The following is a 27,027-nucleotide window of genomic DNA, read 5'->3' as shown; positions in this document are numbered from 1 at the left end:
CAGGCCTCAGCGACCTCGACAGGGCCGAGAGCCGGTGTGCGGCCATGGCGGTGCCCCCGACGCCCCCGGCCCCGGGCGTCCCGGGGTGCCTGGGGACCGCCGGCTGTCACAGGGGGCGTCCGGCCTCGGCACCCCCGGCGGGCCCGAGCAGCTCTGCGGGACCGGGACGATGGGGACCGCGGCCAACGATGTCATACGGGTGAGGGCAATGATGTCACGTGCCCGAGGTGGTGATGTCACGTGGAAAAGGTCTTGATGCAGAGGAGGTGGCGGCATCGCCGCGTGAGCCCGTGGCTGCACCCACCCGTGTCCCTGTCCCCACCGGTGCCCCCGTCCCCGCGTGTCCCTGTCCCCACCGGTGGCCCCGTCCCCACCGGTGCCCCCGTCCCCGCGTGTCCCTGTCCCCACTGGTGTCCCTGTCCCCACCGGTGCCCCCGTCCCCAGCGTGTCCCTGTCCCCACCGGTGGCCCCGTCCCCACCGGTGCCCCTGTCCCCACGTGTCCCCGTCCCCACCGGTGTCCCCATCCCCGCGTGTCCCCGTCCCCACCGGTGTCCCCATCCCCGCGTGTCCCCTCCCTGCCAGCCCACGGCTGCGGCTGCACCCCGGGTGCTGCTGCTCCCGCCTCCACCACCCTCCTCGTCCGGGCCGTGAGCACCCACGGGTGGGGGTCCCCCTCCGGGGTGACGGGCACCCATCACCCAGGATGGCTCTACCCCAGTACCCCCAGTACACCCCAGTGCCCCCCCAGTTCCTCCCCAGGCCGGGTGCTGTGCCTCAGTTTCCCCCAGGGGCAGCGAAGGAAGGGCGGAGGCGGGCTGGAGTTGAAGCATAGCTTGTTTAATTTTTATACATTTTTTTTTTTTGTCTTTTTTTTTTCTTCCTTTTCTTTTTTTTAATCATTTTTTTTGTCTGTCAGTTTTTTTCTTTTTTGTTTTTTTCTTCTTTTTTGTCTCTTTTTCTCTTTTTTGCATAGGGGAGGGGGGAAAAAAAAAACAAAACCCCAACAAAAAAAAAAAAACAAAAACAAAAGAACGAAACAAAAAAAAACAAAACAAAAAAGAAAACAAACAAAAAAAAAGAAACAAACCCCAAATCCATAGTCACGGTCAGTAACTGGTATGTAGGCAGGAGCGGCGGCTATCGGTAATGGCTGCGTACAACGGTATAATCAAATATCGTGAAGCACCAGGGAGGCGAGCGGGGGCTCGGGGGGGTCAGGCTGGGGCGGGGGGTCCCGGCCGGGGGGTCCCGGCCCTCGCTGGCGGCCCTGGTGCGCTCGGCGGGTGTGTAACGGCTGCGGCAAGCGAGAAGCGAGAATCCGGCTAACTAATAAAATATAACTGCGAGGGAGGGGGCACCCACCCAGCGCCCCGCGGGGCGGGGAGGGGGGACCCCCCGAAAAGGCGGGCGAGGGCAGCCGGCGGCGCGGAGGCACTGCGGCGGGATTTTTGGTATGGGTGTGAGGCGTGGGCCTGCCGGCTGCCGCCTCGACGCCTTTTTGGGGCGGTTTCTCTCCTTTTGCCGCTCTTTGCCCAAGGTGGGAGATGGGGAGGGGGTCGTCCCCCCCCTCCTCCTCTCCCGTCTCCACCTCCGCTCCCGCCTGCCCGCGGGGCACCCAGGGGTGCTGCTGCAGGGGGGCACCCATGGATGCTGCTGCAGGGGGGCACCCATGGGTGCTGCCCGCTCCAGCCGGCGGCGGGAGCCCGGGGGACAGAAAGCAGCAATTCCAAACTCATAGTACAAAAAAAAAAAACAACAACAAAAAAAACCAACTCAAAAAAAAAAAACCAACAAAAAAAAAGAAACAAAACAACAACAAACAAGACATATATATATATATAGGGTTTTATATATATATATATATATTCCTTTGCGCTTTAAAGTACCTTAACTGTGTGTCGGCCCGCAGGGACCCGCGCCCACCTCCGGCCCCTGCAGCCCCATATATATATATGTGGAGAGAGAGAGATATATATATATGTACAGGTTATTTTTTTTTTTTATTTATACGTCACAAGGACTATTTTTAATTAATTTCTTTTAAGCCGACGAGCCCGACTAAAAACCCTCTAGGAGAGACTGTAGTGCATGAAACCCCCGCGGGAGCCCCGGGCGCGGTGATTGTCGAGAGGCCCCCCCCAACCCCGGCCCCATCTTCTCGGGGGGTCCCCCCTGGAGCATCCCCAGGGATGGGGGGGATCCCCCCCCCCCGGAGCATCCCCAGGGATGGGGGGGGCACCCCTGGAGCATCCCCAGGGATGGGGGGGCCTCCACCAGAGCATCCCCAGGGATGGGGGGATCCCCCCCTGGAGCACCCCCAGGGATGGGGGGGCCTCCACCAGAGCATCCCCAAGGATGGGGGGGGATCCCCCCAGAGCATCCCCAGGGATGGGGGGGCCTCCACCAGAGCATCCCCAAGGATGGGGGGGGATCCCCCCAGAGCATCCCCAGGGATGGGCCCCCCCCCCCCCTTGCTTTGCGCCCACCCCGACTGTGGCCACCGAACCCAGAGGCCGCGAGGGGATTAAAAAACCAAAACCTAAGGGAGAACGATTCAAAACAAATATTAAAAAAGAATAAAAATTAGTGGTCGTCCCCCCCCCGTGCCCCCGGAGGGGCCGGTGCCCCCCGGGGGGGCCGGGGGTTGCATATTCCCTTTGGGCAGGGCCGGGGGGCGGGGGGGGGGCGCAGTGCAAAACCCCGGGGGCGGCGGGGGGTCCCCGGGCCCCCAAGGGAACCCCCCGGCCCGACCCCCCCCCGCTGCCGCCCTCCAGGCTGGGGGGGGGGGGCATCGAGTTGATTATTTTTTGCCTTTTAACATGTTTTAAGGTGCTTTTCTTGCCGAGGGCGGGTTTGGGGGGGCTCCGCGGGCCCCGGGGGGGAGGCAGCGACGGGGGGGGGGCGGGGGGCGCAGCCGGTGCCCCCGTGGGGCCGGGGGCTTCCCCGGGGCGGGGGGGGCCAGGCCCGAGGGACGCCAGCGCCCCTCGCCCCCCGCTCCCCCCTCCGCTGGCTGTCGCTCCGGTCACCGCTGAGAAATGCTTTTATTTTTAATATTTTTTTGTTTTTTTTTTTTTGCTTTGAGCTGATCCTGTTCTAGCCTTAAAACCCTTTTTTTTTCTTTTTCTTTTTCTTTTTTTTTTTTGACAATTTTCTCTTTCCCCCCCCCCCCCCCCATTCTCTTTTCCTTTTTCCATTGCTTTTCCCCCGCCTGGCCGCCGACCTCCCGCTCCCCGCGTTGCATTGTCCTTGCAGAAATCAATACTGCACCTTGCAGCTCCCAGGGCTGCTCCCCCCACCCCAAAGGGGGACCCCCAACAAAGCCTGGGCGAGACCCCGGCAGGACGCGACCCCTTCCCCCCCCCAAAATCCCCCACTAATACTTTTGGACATCCAAAAAAAAAAAAAAAAAATTAAGAATTAAAAAAAAAATGTTGACGACGACGTTTCTTCATTACGAAGCAGCAGCGACGCGCGGTGCCACCCGCCCATCGGTGTCACAACCCACGGCAGTCCTCAGCCTGGGGGGGGATGGGGGGGGTCTCTCTCTCCGGCCGGCGGGACGCTTGGGTTTTTAAGGCAAATTTGAGATTTTTTGGGGGTGTGGGGACCCCGCTCGGCGGTTGGCACAGCAGGGACCAGGCGAAGTGACGGCGAGAGGGCAGCTCCTGCCGGGACTTTGCCTGTTCCCCGCTGCACCGGCCGGACCCCCGGAGAAGAAGCCGACGGGGACGGAGGTGGGGAGGGGGCTGCGACCCCCCCCGACACCAGCCCTTGGCGGGGGGGGGGGGGGCACAGCTACATTCACACGGTTCCATTCCTGTCACGAGAGCAGCCGGGCTCAGCCCTCCTGGCCCTGCGCCCCACTCAAAACCAATTAAAAAAAGGGGGGGGGGGTGCCCCCAAAGCGGGGGGGACGCTGCGGGCCCCCATGGGGGTCTCCATCCCTCGGCCTCCCCGCGGGGCCTCGTCCATCCCGCCGCGCCCGGCCGCCTGCGCTCCCCCGAGCGTTAATGGCGGGGGGGGTCCCTGCCGCCTCCCGCCTCGCTGCCTTTGGTTGCTGTAAGCAGAAAACCAAACTCAAAACCCCCAAAAAGGGAAAAAAAAAAAAAAAAATAATAATAAACCCCAACAAACCAAAAAAAGGAGAGGCAAAGCAAAGGGGTGGCCGGCCCCCCGCGACCCCCCCGCGGCTGGACCCCCCTTCGCCGGCGCAGCCGAGCGGCTATTGCATATTCCGGTGTGTTGGCGCAGAGGATGCATCGGTATTACCAACTGGAAGACGTTTTTCCGAGGGGGGGGGGGGGAAATTGGTTAAAAAAATAAGAAGAAGAGAGAGAAAAGGGACTTTTCCGGCCGAGAAGAAGCCATGCAGGAGGCGAGGAGGGGGCGGCCGCCCCCGGCCCCCCCGGCCCCCCGGGAGCCCCGGGCATGCAGCGACTCCCTCGCACTGATATCGGGTCCGGTAATACTTAGTCTTCAAAGGCAAGGCACATCATGTGGTATAAAATTTCGTGCAAATTAGGAAAACATGGATTTTTTTTTTTTTGTTGTTTTTTTCCTCGTTTTTTTTTTTTTTTTTTTATACGGCTTTTTTTTTCTTTTCTACAGAATTTTTGTCGGTTTTTTTTTTCCTCTTTTTTTTTTTTTCTCTGTTGCTGAAGGGGGAAGGTAGAGCCGGTTAATACAGTCTGCCATGCACAGCATCAGCCATCCGCGGCTGGGTTGAGCCAGGTCACCAGATCCTGTTAAAGCACCATGCAGTTTATTTGTCTTTTTTTTTTTTGTCTTTTTCTTTTTTTTTTTTTCCCATGTGTTTCTTTTCTCAGATCTTTAAAAAAAAAAGTTTCTCTCTCCGCCAAGCGCTTTTTTTGTTGGTTGCTTTTTTTTTTTCTCCTCCTTTTTTTTTTTTTTTTTGGTGGGTTTTCTCCTTTTCTTGTCCTTTTTGATTATTTTTTTTCGTCTCCCGGGATTTCCTGCGTCAGCCCTTTCTCCGGTGCCGCGTCGCGGGCGGGCAGGATCCGGCCTCGCTGCGCCGTCCCCGGGGAGGTGGGAAGCGGGCCGGAGCGGGGGGCCGGTGGGATGGGGGCTGCGATGCCGGTGGTCCACGGGGCAGCTCTGGGTGCCAGGGGAAGGGGCCAGGAGGGTGGCAGCGGTGGCCTCAGCGACGTCCCCTGCTCCCGGGCATCCCACAGTGGCTGTCATCACCCGTGGGGTGGCCCTTGCGGCGTGGGGGTCCCTTCGAGGACGCGCCTGGGACCAGTCTCCTCCGTGGCCGCCACCGCGGCCGCCATCGCCTCGCCAGAGATGCCGGGTGCCTTCGTCATCGTCCTCCTCGCCTCGGCCACCGCGTGGGTCCCTCTGCTCTAAGGCACTGCCACGTGCCCGCGTCCCCTTCCCGGCCACGCCGCCACCGCGCGGGACGGGGACGGCCAGGCGCTCCCTCCAGTGCTGCCCCCGGCCGGGGGCTCCTCCGGGGGTGCCGGGACCCCTCCCCGCCGCGGTTCAGGCACTTGACGCGGGGCCGGGGGCTCGGTGGGGCTGGCTCTGCCCTCGCCCTCGCTCGGGCTCCTTTTCTCCATCCTTTTGTATTTATTAAAAAAAAAAAAAAAAACCCAAAAAACCCCAAACCAGCCGTCCCAGCAAGCCAGTGCCGGGGGCTCCATCTCCTCCTCCTCTTCCTCCTCCTCCTCCTCCTCCTTTTTTGTGATTTTTTTTTCTTTTCTTCTTTTTCTTTTTTTTTTTTTTTGACGATTCCCTCTTAAAAGTGCATTTCCTACAAAATGTGCAACACGAGCGCACCCTCTCCTCGCCATCCACCTGGTACCTGTCCACAGGAATGCATAGCTCAGACACACGGACGCACGCCCCCCGCCACGGCCCCCGCGGACTCCCCCGGGCGCGGGGACACGCAGGGGGACACAGGGACACACGTGGGGACGCGTGGGGACAGGGCCGGTGCACGCTGAGGGGCGAGGAAGGCATTGCGGAGAGATGGCGACCGGTGCCCGGCGCGACGGTGGCAGCCCGGCTCCCGCTGGGGCCGTGGTGGGAGCGTCCCCACGCTGTGTCCCCACGGGAATCGGGGTGCCACTGCCGCCGTGACCGTCTCCAGCCGTGCCCACGCACCCTCCGTAGCCCCAAGCCCCATCCTCCTGTGACAGCCGCTCGCGCCAAGCCGAGCCGGCCACCGTGCCACCGCACCACCACGTCACCGCATCACCACCTCACCGTGTGACCGCGACACGGCGTCACCCATCCCCAAGGCGCTTTGACGGCACGGAGCATCACATCGCCCCGACGGCGAGCGCGACTGCGGCCGTTGGGAACCGGCGGCGGGAGGCGTCCCCCCACCCCGCCGCGCCCCACCCCGGCCCCGGGGCCCCCCGAGAGTCTGCGTGGGGCCGGGGGGGGCGGCGGGGGGGTTTGATCTTTTCTACTCACATAGAGGCAAGAATGAGAGAGTCAAGAGCCACTTGCATATCCGACCCTCCGGCGAGCGGCCGGCAGGGCTCTGGCGCTGCAGCCCCGCAGCCGCTCCGGGAGGCATTGCTGGCACGAGTTGTGTCAGGTCTCGGCGCGGTGCCGGCCGACGGGGCAAATAATAGTGTTTTTTTTCTTTTTTTTTTTCTGTTTCTTTGTTTTCTGGCGCGTCGCCGGGGTGGGGGGGAGGTCCTCCTGGGATGGGTTGTTGTTTTGTTTGTATTTTTTTGTTTTTCCTTTTTAAAAAAGTTTGACCCTTTTCCTTCTTCCTTTCCCTCGCTCTTTCCTTCAGGTGTGGGTTTTGCTTGTCGTTGTCATCGTCGTCGTCGTCGTCGTCGTCGTCGTGAGTCCACGCTCTCCGTCGTCACCGCAAGGCTGGGCCTGGTGCTCGGGGACGGGGATGTTCCTCTGGGGGTGCCTAAAGCAGAGGAGAAGGGAGGCGAAGGGGCGGCACGGCGGCGGTTATCCCAGGTACCAGGACTGCCGGGAGAGAAGAGAGAGGCTGGCGTTACTGCTCTGCGCCGCGGAGCCGCTCCGTCCCCCCAGCGTGTCCCCCCCACCCTGGGACGGCTGTCCCCACGCCGTCACCCTGCTCGCCTCGCCTTGCCGCCCCGCACGGGGGCTGCTGTCCCCCATTCCTGCACCGAGTTTGTCAGTCCTCTGCGCCGGGGCCACCCGTGTCCCCCTTGGTGGCCGCTCCCTCTGCACCTCCGCGGCAAAGGCGACGCTCCCCGGGGAACGGTCCCGCCTGGGGACGGGTAGGGGGGTGGCAGGGCTGGTGACCCTGCGGGGTGGCCCCCTGCCACCCTCCCATTGTCTCCCCCCCACCCCCAAGTTCAAGTTCGGCCCCGATTACCTCATGTCTGGTTTCTGTTGGCAACGAGACAGCTCTGGGCCGCCGCTTCCCTTAACCCTTCCCGGCCCCGCCACACATGACCCAAGAGCAGCAGGTCTCAGCTACCCCTCCCGGGGAGGCGGGACACTGCTTCGTTTCCCCGTGCCTCAGTTTCCCCATGCAGAGCATCCTTGCGCCCTGGGGAGGCTCCCGGATCGTGACCAGACAGACGTGCACAGGGACAGGGACCCTGCGGTCCTGGGGCTGCGAGTGGCCGTGACCCCCGGGGGGCTGGGGGGTGCAGGGACCCTGGCACCCTGCTCCCCCAGGGCTCTCCTGGCACTGCCCCATGTCTCCTCTTTACGGACCCAAATGCCTCGGGGTGCTCTGCCCACGCGTAGGATTGGGGAAACTGAGGCAGGGCAGGGGGCTGTGGTCAGAGCCGGGCCCCCAGCGTTTGCCCCCTGCTACGACACAGCACCCTTGGGTGTCCCTGCTCACAGTCCCCGAGCGCTTGCACCCTGGCACAACACAGCACCCTGGGGTGCCCTACGGCACAGCTCACGGTCCCTGAGTGCTTGCACCCTGGCACAGCACAGCACCTCTGGGTGCCCCACGGCACGGCTCAGCACCCCGAGTACTCACCCCCAGCGGGTGCAGCACCTCAGGGTGCCCCGGGCACGGCGCCATCCACACACCCATCCCGCTGCCCCGGCACTGGCGTCACCCGCCGGGCAGGGCCGCAGCCTCCCGAAGCTGCCCCTGCTGGCACCGCTGAGGCTGGCCAACTCATATCACAAGTGAGGCAAGGTGCTGGCACTCCTGCCCTGGCCCCGTGGCACTGCCCACGGCGCTGGCGCCGGCTCACCAACTACCAGTTAAAAAATACCCAGGACTAATGAAAAGCCCCTGAAAAGGCGCACGGCACATCCCGCTGCGGCTGGAGCAGATGGTGGGCGCAGTCGGGCGAGAGCAGGGTGCCCGTGCCCACCCGGAGAGGGGGCACACGGCCCCGGTGCCCCTCGTTTGGGGATGCTGGGGGCACCTGGGCAGCCCGGCTGTGCTGTGGTGCCAAGCGGGGCACAGCTGGAGCCTGGCGAGAGGAGAGCAAGGTGCCAGGCGCGGGCATGGCAGCGACCTCCCTCTGCCCTGGGGGACCCTTGGTGGCCCCGAGCCACCAGCAGCGCCCAAGGCCAGGGCACCGGGTGGCGATGCCCACAGTGGGGATGCCGTGGTGGCAATGCCCATGGTGGGGATGGCCACAGCGGCGATGTCAAGGCAGTGACGCCCACAGCAGCAGCGCCTGCAGTGGCAATGCCAGGGCAGCGATGCCATGGTGGTGATGCCTACAGTGGCAGCGCCCATGGCAGCAATGCCCACAGCGGCGATGCCCACGGCAGCGATGCCCACGGCAGTGATGCCAAGGTGCCAATGCCCATGGCAGCGATGCCCACGGTGGCAATGCCCACAGCAGTGATGACCACGGTGGCAATACCCATGACAGTGGTGCCACTGGAGCAGTGCCACGGCAGGGATGCCCACGTCAGCAATGCCACGGCAGCAATGCTCACAACGGCGATGCCTGCCACAGCCGTGCCCATGGTGGCGATGCCCACAGCAGTGATGTCACGGTGGCGATGCCCATCGTGGCAACAGCCACGGCGGCAATGCCCACAGTGTGGCAATACCACGGCAGCGATGCCATGGTGACGCCCATGTCAGCAACACCATGGCAGCGATACCCACGACGGCGATGCCCGCAACGGCCATGCCCACGGCGGCGATGCCCACGGCGATGCCACGGCGGCGGTGCCCGGGGCGAGGGCAGGAGGGTCCCCCCAGCAGCATCCCCGCTCTCACCTGTGCCTGATAGATACTCCCAGGATCCCTTGGTCCTAATCCCACGAAGGAACGGTTCGCAGGGGGCGTGCCTGGTGCAGAGTAGGCTGGGGAACAAACGAGAGCTCGTTAACGGGGCTGCCGGTGGCACCGCCATCGTCCCCCCCGGGGCCAAGCCGGGCCCGCTCCTTGGCACTGCTGGGACGGGCGTCCCGGGCACCCGGAGCTGGCAGCCGGGTGATGTCCCTGGCTGCACCCCGGCCGCAGGTGAGCGGAGGCCAGGGGTGCTGCGCCCGGGGCGGTGCCGCCTCTGCCTGTGCCCTGCTGGAGGGGCGGTTTCGGGGCGACGGCAGGCTGGGGGTGGCGGGATGCTCCCGGGGTGCAGGCACAGACGGGTGCTCCCCTGCCGTGCTGGCGCTGCGGCTTCCCAAGCAGCAGGGCGAGTGCGATGGGAGCCACCAGCTCCACTCGGCCACGGCCCCCCGCTGCCACCTCCACCCCCAGCTGGGGGTTCGGCAGCGGGACCCCCCAGCCCCGCCGAGCTCCTGGGCTCAGCCCCGTTGGAGGCAGGGTGCTGCCGGGGGGCTCGCAGCCAGCTGGCCTCTGCGCCCCTTGGGGACAGCCAGTGTCCCCCGCGCGCATCCTTCCCTGAGCCTGGGGGGGACTGGCACTGCCCGGTCCCTCCTCGTGGCCGTGGCCCCGTCACTGGCCGGGCCACGCCACCCCGAGCTCTCTCCTCCAGATCGGCCAGGCTTTGATTTCTTCACGCCACATAACCTCGATGCCCGCCGGCCAGCTGGCAGCACCCAGCAGTGGCCTGTCCCCCAGGGACGGTGCCCCCGGGCAGGGCTCAACCCCGTGGGGACGTGGCAGCCTCTCGGGGTACCAGGAGGTGTCCCCCGTGGGTACAGCAGGACGGGGACAGGGACAACCCCCTCAATGCAATGGCACAGCGTCCCACCACTGCGGCACGCGGCCCGATGCCAGCCCAGGGGCGACACCAGCGTCTCCCCTCTGCGGCCCAGTGCCCCAAAATCCTCCTGGCCAAAGCCCCCCGAGGTGGAGCGGAGGGGGACGAGTTTGCCAGCCACCGCTGCTAACGAAGGCCCTGCTGGCGCCTCCCGCCGAGGGCCCCGGAGGGGCTTCACGCAGTCCTTGCACCCGCGTCGCTTCACAGCTCCTGCTCAGCTCGGGGTCCCCAGTGCCGGGGACCCCTGTGGCAGCGAGACGACGGCAGCGCCGTGCGCTGCAGCCGGGCATGCTGCCCCCAGCCCCAGCGCCGCACCCGTGCTGGCTGGTCCCCGCGTCACCGGCAGCACCGCCGCTGCCCGACAGCGGGGAAACTGAGGCACAGAGAGGCATCAGCCTCCCCCACGAGCCCTGCCCACGCCGGGGGGGTTTGGGCAGGACACGGGCTCGGGGGAGCCCCATCGCAGCTCCGCTCCCGCTCCCCCAGCCATCTCAGAGGGATGTGGGGCTCGGGCCGGTCCCTGGGACCAGCGCGGGAGCCCCCGGCTTGGGGGACAGAACAGCTGCCTGCCCAAACCCTGCCCGCTCCGACCTGCCTGAGACCCAGCAAACTCATTGCGTGCCGGCTGCCGCCCTCTCCCCGGCTGCGGGGAGGCCACCTCCGCCAACATCCCCCCAGCAGCACCGAGACGGGGGGGGGACAACCTTGGGGGGGCTGTGAGAGGAGGGGGCCAGCCGGGCCGGGGAGAGGGGTGGGCGCCGCGGGGTGCTTACTGGGTGATGTCGGTGAGGTCGTCCCTCCCTCGGTAGTTGTCGTGGTGGATTTGGTGTCAGGAGAGACGGCCAAGCGGGGCATGCCGGGGGGAGGTGGCGGCGCCAGCATCTGCGTGGGCAGGTAGTGGCTGGGCACTTTCACTTGACCACTTCCATTTAACTGGGGACACAACACAGACAGAAAAACAAACAGCACAAGCCATTAGGAAGCACGCGCAGCACCGGCAAAGCCGGCCCGGTGAGCGCCCGGCACGGGCACGGAGCATCCCTCACTGCTGACACGAGTTTGTTGGGTCTCAGAGCAGCCCTGAACGGTCGGCGCTGGCGACAGGGAAATCACGGCGGTGCAGGGGGGTTCGGGGTGGGCTGGGAGGGGGCCATGCCCCATGGCGGCGCATGCCAGAGCCGGGGCGCTGTGCCCCCCTCTCCGCGGCGGCGGGAGGCTCACCTGTGGGGAAGGGGCACCCCGCAGCAGTGGCGCGGCGCCGGCCTTCAAAGGCTCCTGTACCAGGATCTGGCGGGGGGCTGCTCCAAATCCGGCCTCTGCCAGCCCGGCACTGAGCCGCTGTGCCGGGGAAGAGCGGCCGTGCCCCTCACCCTGGCATCAGGCCTCGCAGGTGAGGGGCAGCAGGCAGGTGCTGGGCAGAGCTGAGAGGGGTCCCCGAGACCCTCTGCATCGGGGGACAGAGCGGGGCGCGGGGCACGGGGGCAGAAATGTGGCCACCCCCGGCCCCCAGCTTCGGGCACAAAGGGAGCCTGGGGGGGGGTGAGTGCGTGGGGTGCTGGGTGCATGGGGTGCGTGGTGCGCAGGGCGATGGTTGTGCAGGGTGCCGCATGCACTGGGTGCTGGGTGTACGGGGTGCTGGGTGTACGGGGTGCTGGGTGTGCGGGGTGCTGCGTGTGCAGGGTGTGGGTGCACTGGGTGCTGAGTGCACCGCATGCTGTGTGTGCAGGGTGCTGGGTGCATGAGGTGCACGGTGCACAGGGTGATGGTTGTGCAGGGTGCTGCATGCACTGGGTGCTGGATGTGCAGGGTGCTGGGTGCATGAGGTGCGCGGTGCACAGGGTGATGGTTGTGCAGGGTGCTGCGTGCACTGGGTGCTGGGCATGCAGAGTGCTGGATGTGTGGGGTGCTGGGTGCACTGGCTGCTGGGTGTGTGGTGTGTGAGGTGCACGGGTTGCTGGGTGCATGGAGTGCTGGGTGTACGGGGTGCTGGGTGCACTGGGTGCTGGGTGTGCAGGGTGCTGGGTGTGTGGGGTGTGAGGTGCACGGGTTGCTGGGTGCATGGAGTGCTGGGTGTACGGGGTGCTGGGTGCACTGGGTGCTGGGTGTGTGGGGTGCTGTGTGTGCAGGGTGCTGGGTGTGTGGGATGCGGTGTGCACAGGGTGCTGGGTGCATGGGGTGCTGGGCATGCGGGGTGCTGTGTGTGCAGGGTGCTGGGTGCATGGGGTGCTGGGCGTGCGGGGTGCTGGGCGTGCAGGGTGCTGGGGTGAGGGAAGGCACACAGCAGCATGGCGTGGCCCTGCCACCCCCGCAGGGACGCTGGGGGACACGGCGCAGCTGACGGGTCACTGGCCGGCTGCGCGGGCGGATGGGGCGCACGGAGCCCATCGCTCTCCCGGGCACGCTGGCGGACGGTGGCTCTTCGGCGGCGGTCACACATCCCCTGTCGGACGCCCCGCTCCCACCAGGCACCCCCAGTCCCGGCTGACGGCTCAGCCCCGGCACCCACCGCCCTATCTCCCCTACGTGGCGGCGTCCTGTGCTGAGCCAGGGGACGGCACCTCCATCGCTGGAGAAACGAGGTGCCAACGCCGACCAGGCACAGCGGCGCTCCCGAACCAACGCAAGGCACCGGCCGGAGCCGCTCAGCCCCAACCGCAGAGGTAGGAACACCCTACCGGGCTGGGCGCCGGCACCCGGGTGTCACCGGAGCACCCCGATCCCCCCCATGCAGCGGCGGTGGTGGTGGTGGTGACGGCGGTGGCGGCAGACGATCCAGGGGATGCCCCTCTGGCAGCCCGGCTGGCGGCAGCCCCTGGTGCCCCACGGCGAGGTCGGTGATGGGATGCAGGGATGGGGCCGGATCCTTACCGGTCCGGGCTGCTGGTTGGACGGGTCGCAGGCCAGCGAGACGAGATCTTTCAGCGGGTCCTGCGGGTTGAGATGAGGCGGGTACCGAATGGCCGTGTGGGGGAAGTAGGTGGAGGCCGTCTGGGGGAGGATGGAGGTGGTGGGGAAATGCAGCGCAGACGACGGGTGTGGGCTTCGAGCGATACCTGCGGGCGAGAGCAGTAGACCCACCGGCGTCACTGCGAGCTTGCCGCTGCCCCAGCCCCTCGCCCGCTCGTCCGCTTGCTCCGTGCCTTGGTTTCCCTGCCAGGACACTCACCGCTGTGCACCGCGATGACGGGACGGTGGTGCTGCGTGAAGCTGCTCAGCCGGGGCGAGGAGTCCTGGGGCGATGGGCTGTTGAAGGGGGACTTGTCCATCTCCGTCTTCTTCACGGTGGGGGAGATGCCTGGGGAAAGCGGGGCACAGCGTCACGCCCCGGCACCCACCACGGGACCCCCACGTCCCGGGGCTGCTGCCAGCACGGTCTGGGGTTGGGGCGCTTGTTCCTGGGGCAAGGGGGGCCCTGGGGACAGGCTGGGCCTGGGGAGGGTGCGTGGGTGTGAGCATGCGTGTGCGTGCACGTTGGTGCGTGTGCAGGAGGGTGCGCATGCGTGTGGGCATCTCTAGGGGTGGACCGCAGGTGTGCACGTGTGTGTGCACCAGCATACGGGTGTGCACGAGTGTGCACACACCTGTGTGTGTGCATGCATGTGTGCACGTGTGTGTGCACCAGCATACGGGTGTGCACGAGTGTGCACACACCTGTGTGTATGTGTGCATGTGTGTGTGCACCAGCATACAGGTGTGCACGAGTGTGCACGCACCTGTGTGTGTGCATGCATGTGTGCACGTGTGTGTGCACCAGCATACGGGTGTGCATGAGTGTGCACGCACCTGTGTGTGTGCGCGCATGTGTACAAGTGTGTGTGCACCAGCATACGGGTGTGCACGAGTGTGCACACACCTGTGTGTATGTGTGCATGTGTGTGTGCACTAGCATACGGGTGTGCATGAGTGTGCACACACCTGTGTGTATGTGTGCATGTGTGTGTGCACCAGCATATGGGTGTGCATGAGTGTGCACACACCTGTGTGTATGTGTGCATGTGTGTGTGCACCAGCATACGGGTGTGCATGAGTGTGCACACACCTGCGTCTGTGCATGCGTGTGTACTCGCGTGCGTGCACCAGCAGGACTGTGTGAGGACGTGTACACGCAGATGTGTGTGCAGGCGTGTGCTCATGCACAGGCACCAGCCGGAGCGTGCGTGTGTGCGCAACCGTGCATGCAAGCGCACGCGTGCGTGCACGCAGGTGGACACAGCTCTGCGTGTGTGCGTGTGCCCACCCCGGGTGCAGAACCGGCTGCCCCCACGGGTGCCCCCGTCACCCTGCAGCCCCCCCGGGCACCCACCTCCCCTGGCCCCGGCCCCCAGGACCCCCACGCAGCGCGTGGCTCTCCGAGGGCCGCCCCGGGGCGCAGGGTCGAGCGGGAGGGGGCAGCGGGCGCGTTAATCCCCCGCCACCGTGGCTTTAGCTCTGGCCAGTTGGCCCGGGCCTGGTAATGGGTTTAGCCCCTTCTCAGCCGGGGGTTAGGAGGATTTCCCAGAACATCCCGTACGGGATTGCCATAACCCCCCGCCGCCCCGGCTGAGCCCCCCCGCCGCCCCCGCCGCGGATCAGGCCACCAGCGGGGGACAGGGACGCCCCTGCACGGCTCCCTCCCGCCACGCCCGCCCGCGTGCCGTGCTTCGGGGAGGGGGCTCCGTCTCCCCCCAGGGACCCTCCTGCCCCCCCCCCCGGCCCCCCCCAGCACCGGCCCCATGGGGCCCGGGGTAGGGCAGGATGGGGCACAGTCCCTGGCACACGTGGGGCATCGTCCTGGGGCAGGACTCGCTGTCCCCGAGCCTCCTTCTGACAGGATCGGGGCCTCCAGCCCCCCCCGGCCGGGCACCCCCAGGATCGGGGCCTCCAGCCCCCCCCGGCCGGGCACCCCCAGGATCGGGGCCTCCAGCCCCCCCAGCTGGGCACCCCCAGGATCGGGGCCTCCAGCACCCCCCTCGGCCTGGCACCCCCAGGATCGGGGCCTCCAGCCCCCCCGGCCGGGCACCCCCAGGATCGGGGCCTCCAGCCCCCCCCTCGGCCTGGCACCCCCAGGATCGGGGCCTCCAGCCCCCCCCGGCCGGGCACCCCCAGGATCGGGGCCTCCAGCCCCCCCAGCTGGGCACCCCCAGGATCGGGGCCTCCAGCCCCCCCCCCCAGCCTGGCACCCCCAGGATCGGGGCCTCCAGCCCCCCCGGCCGGGCACCCCCAGGATCGGGGCCTCCAGCCCCCCCCCCCGGCCGGGCACCCCCAGGATCGGGGCCTCCAGCCCCCCCAGCTGGGCACCCCCAGGATCGGGGCCTCCAGCCCCCCCGGCCGGGCACCCCCAGGATCGGGGCCTCCAGCCCCCCCCTCGGCCTGGCACCCCCAGGATCGGGGCCTCCAGCCCCCCCAGCTGGGCACCCCCAGGATCGGGGCCTCCAGCCCCCCCGGCCGGGCACCCCCAGGATCGGGGCCTCCAGCCCCCCCCCCCGGCCGGGCACCCCCAGGATCGGGGCCTCCAGCCCCCCCCCCCGGCCGGGCACCCCCAGGATCGGGGCCTCCAGCCCCCCCAGCTGGGCACCCCCAGGATCGGGGCCTCCAGCCCCCCCCTCGGCCTGGCACCCCCAGGATCGGGGCCTCCAGCCCCCCCCCCCCGGCCGGGCACCCCCAGGATCGGGGCCTCCAGCCCCCCCCGGCCGGGCACCCCCAGGATCGGGGCCTCCAGCCCCCCCCCCCGGCCGGGCACCCCCAGGATCGGGGCCTCCAGCCCCCCCCCCCGGCCGGGCACCCCCAGGATCGGGGCCTCCAGCCCCCCCCCGGCCGGGCACCCCCAGGATCGGGGCCTCCAGCCCCCCCCGGCCGGGCACCCCCAGGCTCTGGCAGGGCTGGGGGGCCGGGACAGATCCTGCCCTGCCGTCGGGGGTGCGGGGAGGCAGGATAAGAGCCAAGCCAAGGTGCCCCGGGGCGTGGGAGCCGCAGTGCCAGCCCCGCAGCATCGCTTTAATTAGCCCAGCCCCCCCTTTTCTTAATGAGCAGCTAATTGGGGCTGTCTAGACAGGAAAGGGAAAAAAATGCCAAGCAAGAAAGCAAGCTGGCCGTAGCGCCAGCGGCCGCCGGGGAGCTGGGAGAGGCCGGCGTGGGGCTGGGGCACTGGGCTGGCCCTATAGAGAGCACCTATAGAGAGAGAGCACCCTATAGAGAGCCCGTGCATAAATGGGGGGGGTCCTGTAGCAACACCGCGGCACCTACAGAGAGCCTGTGCCTAAATGGGGGGGCTATAGCAACACCGTGGCACCTATAGAGAGCCTGTGCCCAAGCAGGGGGGTCCTATAGCAACACCATGGCACCTATAGAGAGAGAGCACCCTATTGAGAGCCCGTATGTAAATGGGGGGGGTCCTGTAGCAACACCACGGCACCTACAGAGAGCCTGTGCCTAAATGGGGGGGCTATAGCAACACCGTGGCACCTATAGAGAGCCTGTGCCCAAGCAGGGGGGTCCTATAGCAACACCGTGGCACCTATAGAGAGCCTGTGCCCAAGCAGGGGGGTCCTATAGCAACACCGTGGCACCTATAGAGAGCCTGTGCCCAAGCAGGAGGGTCCTATAGCAACACCGTGGCACCTATAGAGAGCCTGTGCCCAAGCAGGGGGGTCCTATAGCAACACCATGGCACCTATAGAGAGCCTGTGCCCAAGCAGGGGGGTCCTATAGCAACACCATGGCACCTATATATATATATAGAGAGAGAGAGCACCCTATAGAGAGCCCGTACGTAAATGGGGGGGGGGGGTCCTGTAGCAACACCGCGGCACCTACAGAGGGCCTGTGCCTAAATGGGGGGGGGGGGCTATAGCAACACCGTGGCACCTATGGAGAGCCTGTGCCCAAGCAGGGGGGTCCTATAGCAACACCATGGCACCTATAGAGAGCCTGTGACTTAATGGGGGGCTCTGTACTAACCCCACAGCACCTATAGAGAGCCTGTGCCTAAGCAGGGGGGTCCTATAGCAACACCATGGCACCTATAGAGAGCCTGTGACTTAATGGGGGGCTCTGTACTAACCCCACAGCACCTATAGAGAGCCTGTGCCTTGCTGGGGGGCTCTATAGCAACACCACTGCCCCCATAGAGAAGCACTGACTTGCTGGGGAGCCCTATAGCAACACCACAGCACCTATAGCCAGCTCTTGCTTTGGCCTGAGGGCCCTATAGCAACGCCATGGCACCTGTAGCCAGCTCTCACGTTGGCCTGAGGGCCCTATAGCAACACCACAGCACCTATAGCCAGCTCTCGCTTTGGCCTGAGGGCCCTATAGCAACACCACAGCACCTACAGCCAGCTCTCGCTTTGGCCTGGGGGCCCTATAGCAACGCCACGGCACACACAGAGTGCCCGGGCTTTGCCGGCGGGGTCTGACAGCGGTGTCCGTAGAGACCCGGTGAGCTGGCTGGGGGGCCCTATAGCAGCAGGAAGGCACCTATAGGGCGGCTCCTATAGGGAGGCACCTACCCCCTTCCATGTCTTCTGTCCAGTTGCGGCTGCTGCTGGTGGGGGAGTTGGAGGAGGTGTAGTACTCGCCCCCCGGGCTGGTGTCGATGTCGTCCTCCATGGACCCCGACTTGTGCCGTTTGCTCCTGGCGGGGCAGGGAAGGGATCAGCGCCAGCCCGCCGCAGGATTCGGCCCGCCCCCCGTCTCCCCCGCGGCGAGATGGCCAGCGGCCCGCGGCCGTGCTCAGGCCGGCCCCGGCATCGCCCCGGCATCGCCCTGGCGTCGCCTCGGTGGCACCTACCCGCTGGAGGAGGTGCTGGGCAGCGTCCTCCTCATGCCGGTGCTGGAGGGGTTCAGGTCGTAGGCCAGGTGGCCCTGCAGCTCCCCCAGGGAGAAGTTTGGCCCCGTGCCCGTCACCACCGGCGCTGCGGGGAGAGAGGGGGATGAGGGGGGGCCTGGCATTGCCCCCCACCCGGCAGGGAGGGGAGCCCCAGCCCGCAGCCCCGGGGATCGGGGAGCTGTCGGGGTGCCGCCTTGCCCAGGCAGCCAGAGGGGTGGTGGCATCATGGTGGCACTCACTTCGGGACACCTGGATGAGCTCGGTGACGCTGAACACCCCCGAGGTGACGAAGCTTTCCTGGAAGTCTGTCGAATCTGCACGGGAGAGAGGAGGGAGCGCTGCCAGGGCGGGACAGGACCACTCCTCCTGCTCCGCGCTGTCTTGTGGCGGTGCTGGAGGGCACCCCGACGTCCCCAAATCCCCCGTAAGGCCACCCGCCCCCCTCCTCAGCCGGCTTCGCTCCACTTCCCTCCCCCAGCAAGGGATGGGACCACCCTGACCGGTCCCCTCTGCCGAGGACGTCCGGGGGCTGCTCCGTGCCTCAGTTTCCCTGCGGCTGAGAGCACCAGCAGGGCTGGGGGCTGCACCCCCACCGTGGGACCCCCATGGCGGCTGCTGTCCCCAAGGGACATGGCCCCGGCGGGGCTCTGCCGGCTGTGGGACGAGGCTGAGGCCATGCACAGATCACTGCAGGCGCCAGGCAGTGGCTGACGGGCTCAGGGGCACCGCAGCAGCCGGCGGGAGCCACCAGCGCGGACAGCATGACCGCTGCCTCCGCCGCAGGGACCCTGGGGACGGGCTTGGATGTCCCTCGACCCCTTGCCGGAGCCCTGCCCGCCTCGCTCACCCAGCGTGATGGGTTTGCTGTCCTCCTGGTCCGAGCCGATGCCCGTCCGGGGGCTGCTGCTCTGCTCTGCATCTGCAAGAGGAAAAAAAACACCGGGATGAGCCACCCCATGCCGGTACAAGCCGGGGAGACCTGCCGGCTAACTGCCCCGGCAGCCTCCCTCGCCGCTCTGCTGCGGGGGGGTAAACTGAGGCATGGTCTGGCTGGTGGCTCCCACCCCACAGGAGGACCACGACCGAGCTAGCACGTCCCCAGCCACCGAGTGTCCCTCCCCGCAGCCCCTCTGCCGGCGACAGGAACGGGGACACCCCCGTGCTGGCATGCAGGATACAGGCAGTGCTCCCCGCAGGAGGGAAACCCACGGTGCTCGACCTGCCCCGAGGCAGGGTGATGGCCGCCGGGTCCCGCTCCTGCCTCCTCTCCTCCCTCCAGCCGCCGCCATGACCCATCCCTGCTCCACCACGCAGCGTCACCGCGGCTGAGCATCGCCCTCACCGCGGCTGGGCATCGCCCTCGCCGCCCTGTTGCACCTCGTCCTGCCTCCCCCAAGCCCCTCGGAGGGCAGCAGGGCCCCGGGGCAGCACCCGCTCCGACCCCCGAAGCCCCCACAGTCCCCGCTCTGTCTTAGCTAAAAATAACCCGGCTCAGACACTGAGCTCAGCGGCACCGGCACACCCTGCCACGGCACGGCACGGCACGGCACGGCACGGCCGGCACACCGCCTGGCTCCCCGCGCCCCACCGGGGCCTGAGCCGCGCTCGGGAGCATCCTTCCTCCCCGGCGCAGGCTCAGCCGCGGGGCCCTCACCCGGCTGCTCCCAAAGCTTTTCCAAAACTTTCGCCGTCTATTTCCCCCCCTCTTTGTCCTTCCTCCCGCTCCTCCATCCTCCTCCTCCTCCCACCCCTTGGCCTTCGGCGGTTCTCTTTCGCAGCTTTGGCTGATGCCGGGAAAGGGCTGCGACAATCCAAACAACACCATCAAAACAGAGCGGCTGCCGCTGCCAGCCCGCCTGCCGCGGCTTGGGGTTTTTTCCCTTTCTTTCCTTTTTTTCTCCCCCTTTTTCTCCCTCCCTCCCCGTGCTCCCCCCCCCCCCAGTCCCTCGTGCACGCGCGGCTCCTGGGGCGGTTATTTTTGGCCGGCCAGGCCAAGCCATGCAGGCAGCGGGACCGCGCCGCCCCCCACCCTGACACCCCCATGCGCCGCCCGCGCCACCCCCGGGGCCGCTTGACGTCGACGCCGAACGCAGCCATTTTGTCTCCCTCCCCAATTGCCAGTGTTCCTCCCCACCCTTTCCCCGCGCCGGCCTGGCAGCCCTTTCATGCCGGCGGCCCTGTGGCATCCCGCCCCAACGCCGCATCCCGCCACCAGCCAGCCCCGTGCCCGTGCGCTTGCCCGTGCGCTTGCCCGCACACTTGGCTTCCTCCAGGCAGCCATTTTAGGGAGCAGAAATTCCCCCGTCGATGAGCGCGGGGTTTTTTTCCCCCCCCTTCTCTCCATCTTTCTTTTTTTTCCCTTTTTTTCCCCTTATTTTGAACGCTGCCGTGTGCCCAAGCACGCGGGAGCAGGCGGTGGGAGCGAGCGGGGCACAAGCGAGCCGGGGAAGGGGGCGAGCGGCGGCAGGGACCCCCCGCGCACCCGCGGGCACCGCGCAGCCGGACACGGCCCCTCCTCACCTCTTAAAACAACAAATCTCGCAGCGGCTCTGGAAGTGGTTAGCAGTGGAGCCCGGCCAAGGCACAGGGCGGTGTCTCGCGGTTACAGCCCCAAGGCCGGCCCGGCTCCCTGCGTCCCCCCCGCCATCGCCTTGGGGCTCCCTGGCCCCCCGCTCGCCCCCGGGATGGCACCCGGCTGCCTGCTCCCGGGGGTGCTTGGCCACTAGGAAGCCCCCCGGGCCGTGCCCTCACCCGGTGGCCTCCGAGGTGCCCCGCGCGGCCCTCGGCTCGGCCCACGGGACCTCCCACGATTGCTCGCCCTGAGATAGCCTGCAGCGACCCTGCTCGCCCCAAGATGCCCCGCAGGGACCTTGGCTCACCCCAGGATACCCCGCATGGCCCCTCCTCACCCCAAGATGCTCCACGTGGACCTTTGCTCCACCAGTACGCCTGGCACAACCCTTTTTCTCCCCAAAGCTGCCCCAGCCTGGCCCCTGTTCCCCCCCAGGGCACCCGGCCGGGCCACTCGCTCACCCTGGGTACCCTCGCCATCCCTGTGGGTGCCCCCCGTGTCCCTGTGCCCCCGCACCCTCCCACCAGCATCACCCTGACCCAGCACCGCCGATGCCACCCCACCCACCCCTGTTCCCGGGGGGCACCGCGGGGGCCTCCCCCCAACCCAAGCACCCCAATCCCAGCCACGGCACCCCAAGGAGTGCCGGGGACCTTCCCGAGCTCCGAGGTTTGGCAGCTGGACCGTCTCCTCCCGGCACCCTCGTGTCCCCGCTGATGGAGGCATGCGGGGGCGAGGATGGGGGGCCGTGGGCTTGGTACCCCCCCCAGCTGCTGGCAATCCTCACGGCTGGGCCGGGCGAGCTCGTCAGCAGATTTCTGGCTGCCTCCTCCGGCGCGGCGCAGCCGGGCCAAACTCTGCTCTCACCGCCATGTGACGGCTGCCTGCGGCCGGCTGGTGTGCGCTAAAATGGCGAAGGCATCGCTGGGCTCCGTCTGCGGCCTCGCTCCCCCCAAGGGACGTTCTGCGGGGGGACCAAAGCCAGCACCCAACAAGTCGCTCGGCTGCACGGGGAAGGCGAAAGAAGCCTGGGGAGCCCCCCGCGCCCCCCAGCCTCGCTGATGGGGGGCATCCTGCACCCTCCGCACCCCCCGGGGCCGGGATGGGGGACGGAGGCGTGGGGACCCTGCTGCCGCGTTGCAGGGAGCCCAGCGGGGAGGGGTTCAGTGCCGGGGTCCCCCCCGGTGTGGAGGGGGAGAGCACTCGGTGCCCAAAAAGGCCGATCCAATCGCTTTTAAAAATAGCAAAGTGTGTGCCCCGGGGGGTGAGGGCTGCCCGGGCTCCCGGCCGCGCTGGCAGCCTGGACTGATGCCACCCATTGAATTATGGATCCCCAGCACCCCGGCCCCGCTGGCTGGCAGGGTGCCGCCGGCCCCATGGCGACTCCCTCCCCACGGCCTTGGCGCGTGGGAACGACCCCCGGGTAGCGGGGCCAGCCCTGGGGGGGGGGTCCCTGCAGGCCCGCTGCCCCCCAGGGCTGGCGCGGCTGCGGGAGAGCCCTGGCTCTGTGCCTGAGCACTGATGGTAACAGGGCACGGTGTTACCGGCAGCGGCGCGGGGCGCAGGCGCAGAGGCTGGAGCCGCTGGCGCCAGCGTGCGCGGCCCAGGCCCCCCGGTGAGGGCAGCAGCTTTCCTCTCCCCCCAGCTCTGCTGGTGACAGGGCAGGAGATGGGACAGGGCTCTGGACTGCTGCCTGCAGGCTCCTGTCCTGTGCCTCAGTTTCCCCTGGGGCCAGCTCGGGGCTAAGTCCCCTGGGGAATTGCCCCCCGTCTCTCCCTCGGTCGCAGTGCAGCCCCAGCACCTACCCAGGGGCAACGCACGGCTCCCCCGGTGCCTCTGGCTGGCCCTCTCCCCCAGTGTGCATCACTAGGGCCCAGAGTGAACAGCCTGGTCAGGATGGGGGACATCCGGAGACCCGAGGGAGCCCGAGGGCTGTGGGGCAGGGGCCCCACTGCAAGGGCCAGGGGTGGGCGAGGCTGCGGGGGTGGCGTGATGTGGGCGCCCCTCTCTGCCAGACCCCCAGCATCCCCCAGCCCACAGTGGCCCCACTGGTCTGAGCGGCTCTGCCCGTCCCGCTGCCCGTCCCGCTGCCGTGTGGGCTGGGGTGGCCCTTACATAAAACCCGGAACAGACCCGCTTGTGTAACCTCCTTTATATAATACCCCGAGATACGCCGGTAAATCCCGGCTCAGCCGGGCTGGCCAGCGCGCCGGGGGGCACCGGACCCCTCCACCATGCCCTGTATAACGCCCCGCTCCCCCTTCAGCCCCGCCACCCTGCCCAGAGGGCTGCGGTGGTATGAGGGGGGTGAGATGAGTTTTCCGGGCCTCAGCCCGCTCTCTGCCAGCCGGCGAACGCCACGGGGGCGGCAGCTTCTCCTCCCCCAGCCGAGTAAAACCCCGGGGAGGTCCTGGCTGGAGGCATCCCCCGAGGCGGCGGGGGGGGACGGACGCGCCCCGCTGCCACGTTCGCCGGCTGCAGCCAGCTGGCCCGGGCGGGAGGCTGGGGAGGCGCGAGCACGTTGGCCGGCGCCTGCGAGCGAGCGCCGGCGCGCTGCGAGCGAGCGGGTTTGTCCTCGGCCGACCCCGGCCGGCACGGGGAGACGGCAGCGGCTGGGGGGAACCCCCCCAGGCAGGCGGCATGGCCGCCCCCTCGCTCGGCCCTGCCAGGCCTGGGCCACGTCCAGGGCCGCCGGCGCCCACGGAGGCGAAGCGGGGACAGATGGCAGCGGACAAAGGGATGAGCGAGAGTGGGATGGACAAAGGGACGGCTGAGCCCCTCACCCCCGCCCCGGGACCCCCCCGCGGGGTGCTGGCACCCAGCCCCTGCGCCCAGGGCTGGGGGGCACCTGGGGGTGCAGCTGCTGGGAGGGGATGGGAGAGAGAAAGGAGAGAAAGGGAGGGAGGGAGGGAGGGAGAAAGAAAAGAGGAAGGAAGAAAGGAAAGGGAAAGGGAAAGGGAAAAAAAGAGAAAGAAAAAATAAAAATAAGGAAAAAGAAAAAGAAAAAGAAAAAGAAAAAGAAAAAGAAAAAGAAAAAGAAAAAAGAAAGAGAAAAACAGAAAAAAGAAAAAGAAAGTGAAAAAGAAAAAAGAAAAAGAAAAAGAAAGAAAAAGGAAAAGGAAAAGGAAAAGGGAAAAACAGAAAGAAAAAGAACAAAAGAAAGAAGAAAATAAAAATAAGGAAAGAGGGAAAGAGCTGACAGGGAGGAGGCAAGGAGGGAAGGGGAAGGAGAAGGCAGGCAGGAGGCAGGAGAAGGGAGATGGGGCGGGGGGGACCCCCCGGCTCTGCAGGTGCAGTCACAGGGTCCCAGGTCTGGCCCCATCTGCCCGGACGGACCCACTGCCCTGCTGGACCCACCGCCCCTGCCTGCCCTGCCTGCCCTGCCTGCCCTGCCTGCAGGGGGCCTGGCCCTGGGCAGCTGCTGGGGGCTGCCAGCATCTCACTGCCCCACCAACCTCAGCCCCATGGCACGGCACAGCCCCACGGCACGGCACAGCCCCATGGCACGGCATGGTCCTATGGCATTACACAGCCCCACAGCACAGCCCCACGGCACGGCACAGCCCCGCGGCACGGCGTGGTCCTACAGCATTACACAGCCCCACGGCACAGCCCCACGGCACAGCCAGGCCCCCACCGCGCCCCACAGGCCTGCCCCACGGTCCCCCTGCCCCCCCCGCCCCGTCTCCCCCCCCACACTGACCGCAGGCATCGCTCCCAGTGCATTGTGGGAATCTCCCACCCCGGAGCCGAGGTCTGAGGCCATGCAGGGCTGGGGGGGGCAGGTTCAAGCCCTCCGTGGGACTGGCTGAGACCCCAGCGCGGGGGCCGACATGGCAGGGGACCCCAGGCCCCAGCTGTTGGTGCCAGCCCGGCTCGGGGGCGTAGCGGCACGCCGGGGGGCTTGGCGGCGTCTGTTCCCCCCCTGCATGCCCGCGGCCGCCGGTGGGAGGGAGCACTGCGGGCATCTGCCGCCCCAGCTGTCCCTTGCCAGCGCGGCACGGAGCCAGGCGCCCGGCCAGGATGGCAACTGCGGCCCCGGGCAGGGCACGGCGCTTGCCAGCACGGGGGGACGGCGGGTGGCGAAGGCGGGGGACGGCAGGTGCTTGCGAGACGGAGCTCGCTCATCTTTTATTCATCGGGTGCCGAACGGCGCAGGGAACCACTCCAGCCCCTTGCCCCCCCACCCCGGCACCACAGGATGCGACACCCGGTGCCAGGTCCCTGGCAGTCACCGCTCATCCCGGCCGAGGCCGCAGGGCTGAGCACGGGGCAACTCGCTTCACCGGTGACGCAGGGCTGGGGCTGCCCCCTGCCAGCTGGGCACTGCGGGGAAGCCGGCTGGCTCCAGCACGCCGCCGGCTCGGCGCACTGCGGGAGAGCCGGGGAAGCCCTGACCTCCCCAAGGTCGCCGGCGCATCGATCCAGAGAGCTCCAGCATGCCGAAACCGGCCAGGCTGTTGCCGCCGCTGGGCTCGCGGTGGGGCCGGGCACGGGGACGGCGGGTCCCCCAGGCAGTGACGCCATGGGGGATGGGGATGGCTGGGGTCACCGCACCCTGGCGAGCCCCTTTCCACCCCGCCTCTGCGGCACGCAGCTCTCTGGGGCAGGAACCCAGCCGCTGTCGATTCTCTGATGTCTCATACCCTTGTGCTCCCTCGCGCCCCTTCCCGAGGGGTCTCTCCTCCCGGACCCGCCGGGCTCTGCCCGTCTCGCTCCCCTCGACCCCAGCCTCCCTGGCTGTTTGGCTGGGAGCGGAGAGATACCTGGAGCAGGGAGGAGGGTTTGCATGTGTTTATGTGCCGTGGGGTTCTCCAGCCCCCCTGCCCGCCGGTGCCCAGCTCTGCGAACGGTGGAGCCCAAATATTGTGCACCCCATCAATCTCCTCGCGACCCTGCCGATAAATATTTGCGCGGGGGCTGGCGGAGCGGCGCTGCCTGGGGAAACGCCTGCTTCGCCATCTGGAGGGACCGCGCAGACGTTTGGCACGGCCGGCCTGGCACGGCCGGCAGGCGCGCTCGGGACGAGAGCCCTGGCACGGGCTCCCCGGCAGATTGGTGCCATCTGCCTCGCGCCGCAGCCAGCGGCGAGACTGGTGAGGGGAGATAAGGGGCTGCCAGGCGGTGGGAGACGCAGATGCTGGCACGGCATGGAGGTCCCTGCCTCCCCCCGGGTGCTGGCCGCCGCCGGCGGCACGGCCGGCTGCACACGGCAGCGTGCCGGGGGTGCCGGGAGCAGGATGGCACCCTGGGGCCTGCCGCCTGCTTGCCCTGGGCACCCATCTGCTCCCACCCCACAAGGCCCTGGGAGGAGCACAGCCAGGCTCAGCCGCCAGGCACTGTCAGGGGAAGCTCACTGCAGGGCAGAGCCTTGCTCTTCCCCGGCTCTGCTGAGCACGATGGCTGCGGGGGCCCTGCCAGCCCCAGAGCACCCCAAAGGGTGTGAGGGGCCAGCACCGACCCCCTCCTGCCTCCCCCAGGCTCCTGGAGCCCGGCTGGGATGGGGCTGGGGTCCAGGGATGGGGGGGACTTGGATGGGGATGCAGGGATGGGGGTCCAGGGATGGGGGGTCCAGGGATGGGGGTTCAGGGACAGGGGCATGCGGATGGGGGTCCAGGGATGGGAGGGTGCCAGGATGGAGATGCAGGGATGGGGGGTGCCAAGACGGGGGTTCAGGGATGGGGGCACGAGGAGTGGGGTCCAGGAATGAGGGTTCAGGACAGGGCCATGGGGATGGGGGTCCAGGGATGGGGGGGCTGGGATGGGGATGGGGTCCAGGGATGGGGGGGTAACCGGGATGGGGGGTACCAGGATGGGGATGCAGGGATGGCAGCACAAGGAGCGGGGTCCAGGGATGGGGGTTGCCAAGATGGGGGTCCAGGGACAGGGGCATGGGGATGGGGGTCCAGGGATGGTGGGGGGAGGGCTGGGATGGGGATGGGGGTCCAGGGATGGGGGGGCTGGGATGGGGTCCAGGGATGGGGGGGTACTGGGATGGGGGGGTACCGGGATGGGGGGTAACAAGATGGGGATGCAGGGATGGCAGCACGAGGAGCAGGGTCCGGGGATGGGGGTCCAGGGATGGGGTTGCCAAGATGGGGGTCCAGGGACAGGGGCGTGGGGATGGGGGTCCAGGGATGGCGGGGGGAGGGCTGGGATGGGGATGCAGGGCTAGGGTGTGTCGGAACAGAGGTCCAGGGATGCGGGATGCAGGGATGGCTGCATAGGGATGGGGATGCAGGGATGGAGGCACAAGGGTGAGGGTGCAGGGAGGGGGGCCCACGGAGGTGGGGAGCACTGAGGTGAGGGTGCAGGGAGGGGTCACCGGCCCCCCCAGACTGGCTGCTGCTGTCGGGAGCTACTGGGAGGAATCTCTCTGTAATGCTTCGAAGGTCCTGGCACCATCGACTGGGGAGATTGATTACCATTTTACTGCAATGCTTTTGACTTTCACCAGCGACCTCCGAGCTCCCCCCCCCAGCCGCCCCCCCGCTGCACACCCAGCTCTGGGCTGCAGTGCCAT

The 27,027-nt window shown here is 67.2% G+C and overlaps 1 protein-coding gene across 3 annotated transcripts in view; it reads right to left on the bottom strand.

The window, feature by feature from the left end:
- Positions 1–783: 783 nt before the first annotated feature.
- Positions 784–27,027, bottom strand: part of NFIC (nuclear factor I C) — a 48,516-nt gene continuing 22,272 nt past the window's right edge. Inside the window, exons 3-11 of one of the 3 annotated variants that reach the window (XM_082330913.1) lie at positions 18,780–18,851; positions 18,172–18,246; positions 17,894–18,017; positions 17,613–17,737; positions 13,292–13,420; positions 12,994–13,178; positions 10,899–11,058; positions 9,177–9,262; positions 784–6,961 (exon numbers count right to left, since the gene is read on the bottom strand). In XM_082330913.1, the coding sequence (XP_082187039.1) occupies positions 6,944–6,961; positions 9,177–9,262; positions 10,899–11,058; positions 12,994–13,178; positions 13,292–13,420; positions 17,613–17,737; positions 17,894–18,017; positions 18,172–18,246; positions 18,780–18,851 (974 nt within the window). In that variant the 3' untranslated portion in view covers positions 784–6,943. The remainder of the gene's footprint in view (positions 6,962–9,176; positions 9,263–10,898; positions 11,059–12,993; positions 13,179–13,291; positions 13,421–17,612; positions 17,738–17,893; positions 18,018–18,171; positions 18,247–18,779; positions 18,852–27,027) is intronic. The other 2 variants (XM_082330914.1, XM_082330915.1) reach the window with 2 other exon arrangements.

Source organism: Platalea leucorodia, assembly GCF_965183815.1.
Source record: "Platalea leucorodia genome assembly, chromosome: 21".
NCBI classification, from domain to species: Eukaryota; Metazoa; Chordata; class Aves; order Pelecaniformes; family Threskiornithidae; genus Platalea; species Platalea leucorodia.
The sequence above is the reverse complement of the archived record's forward strand: the minus strand, read 5'-3'. Positions and strand labels throughout refer to the sequence as shown.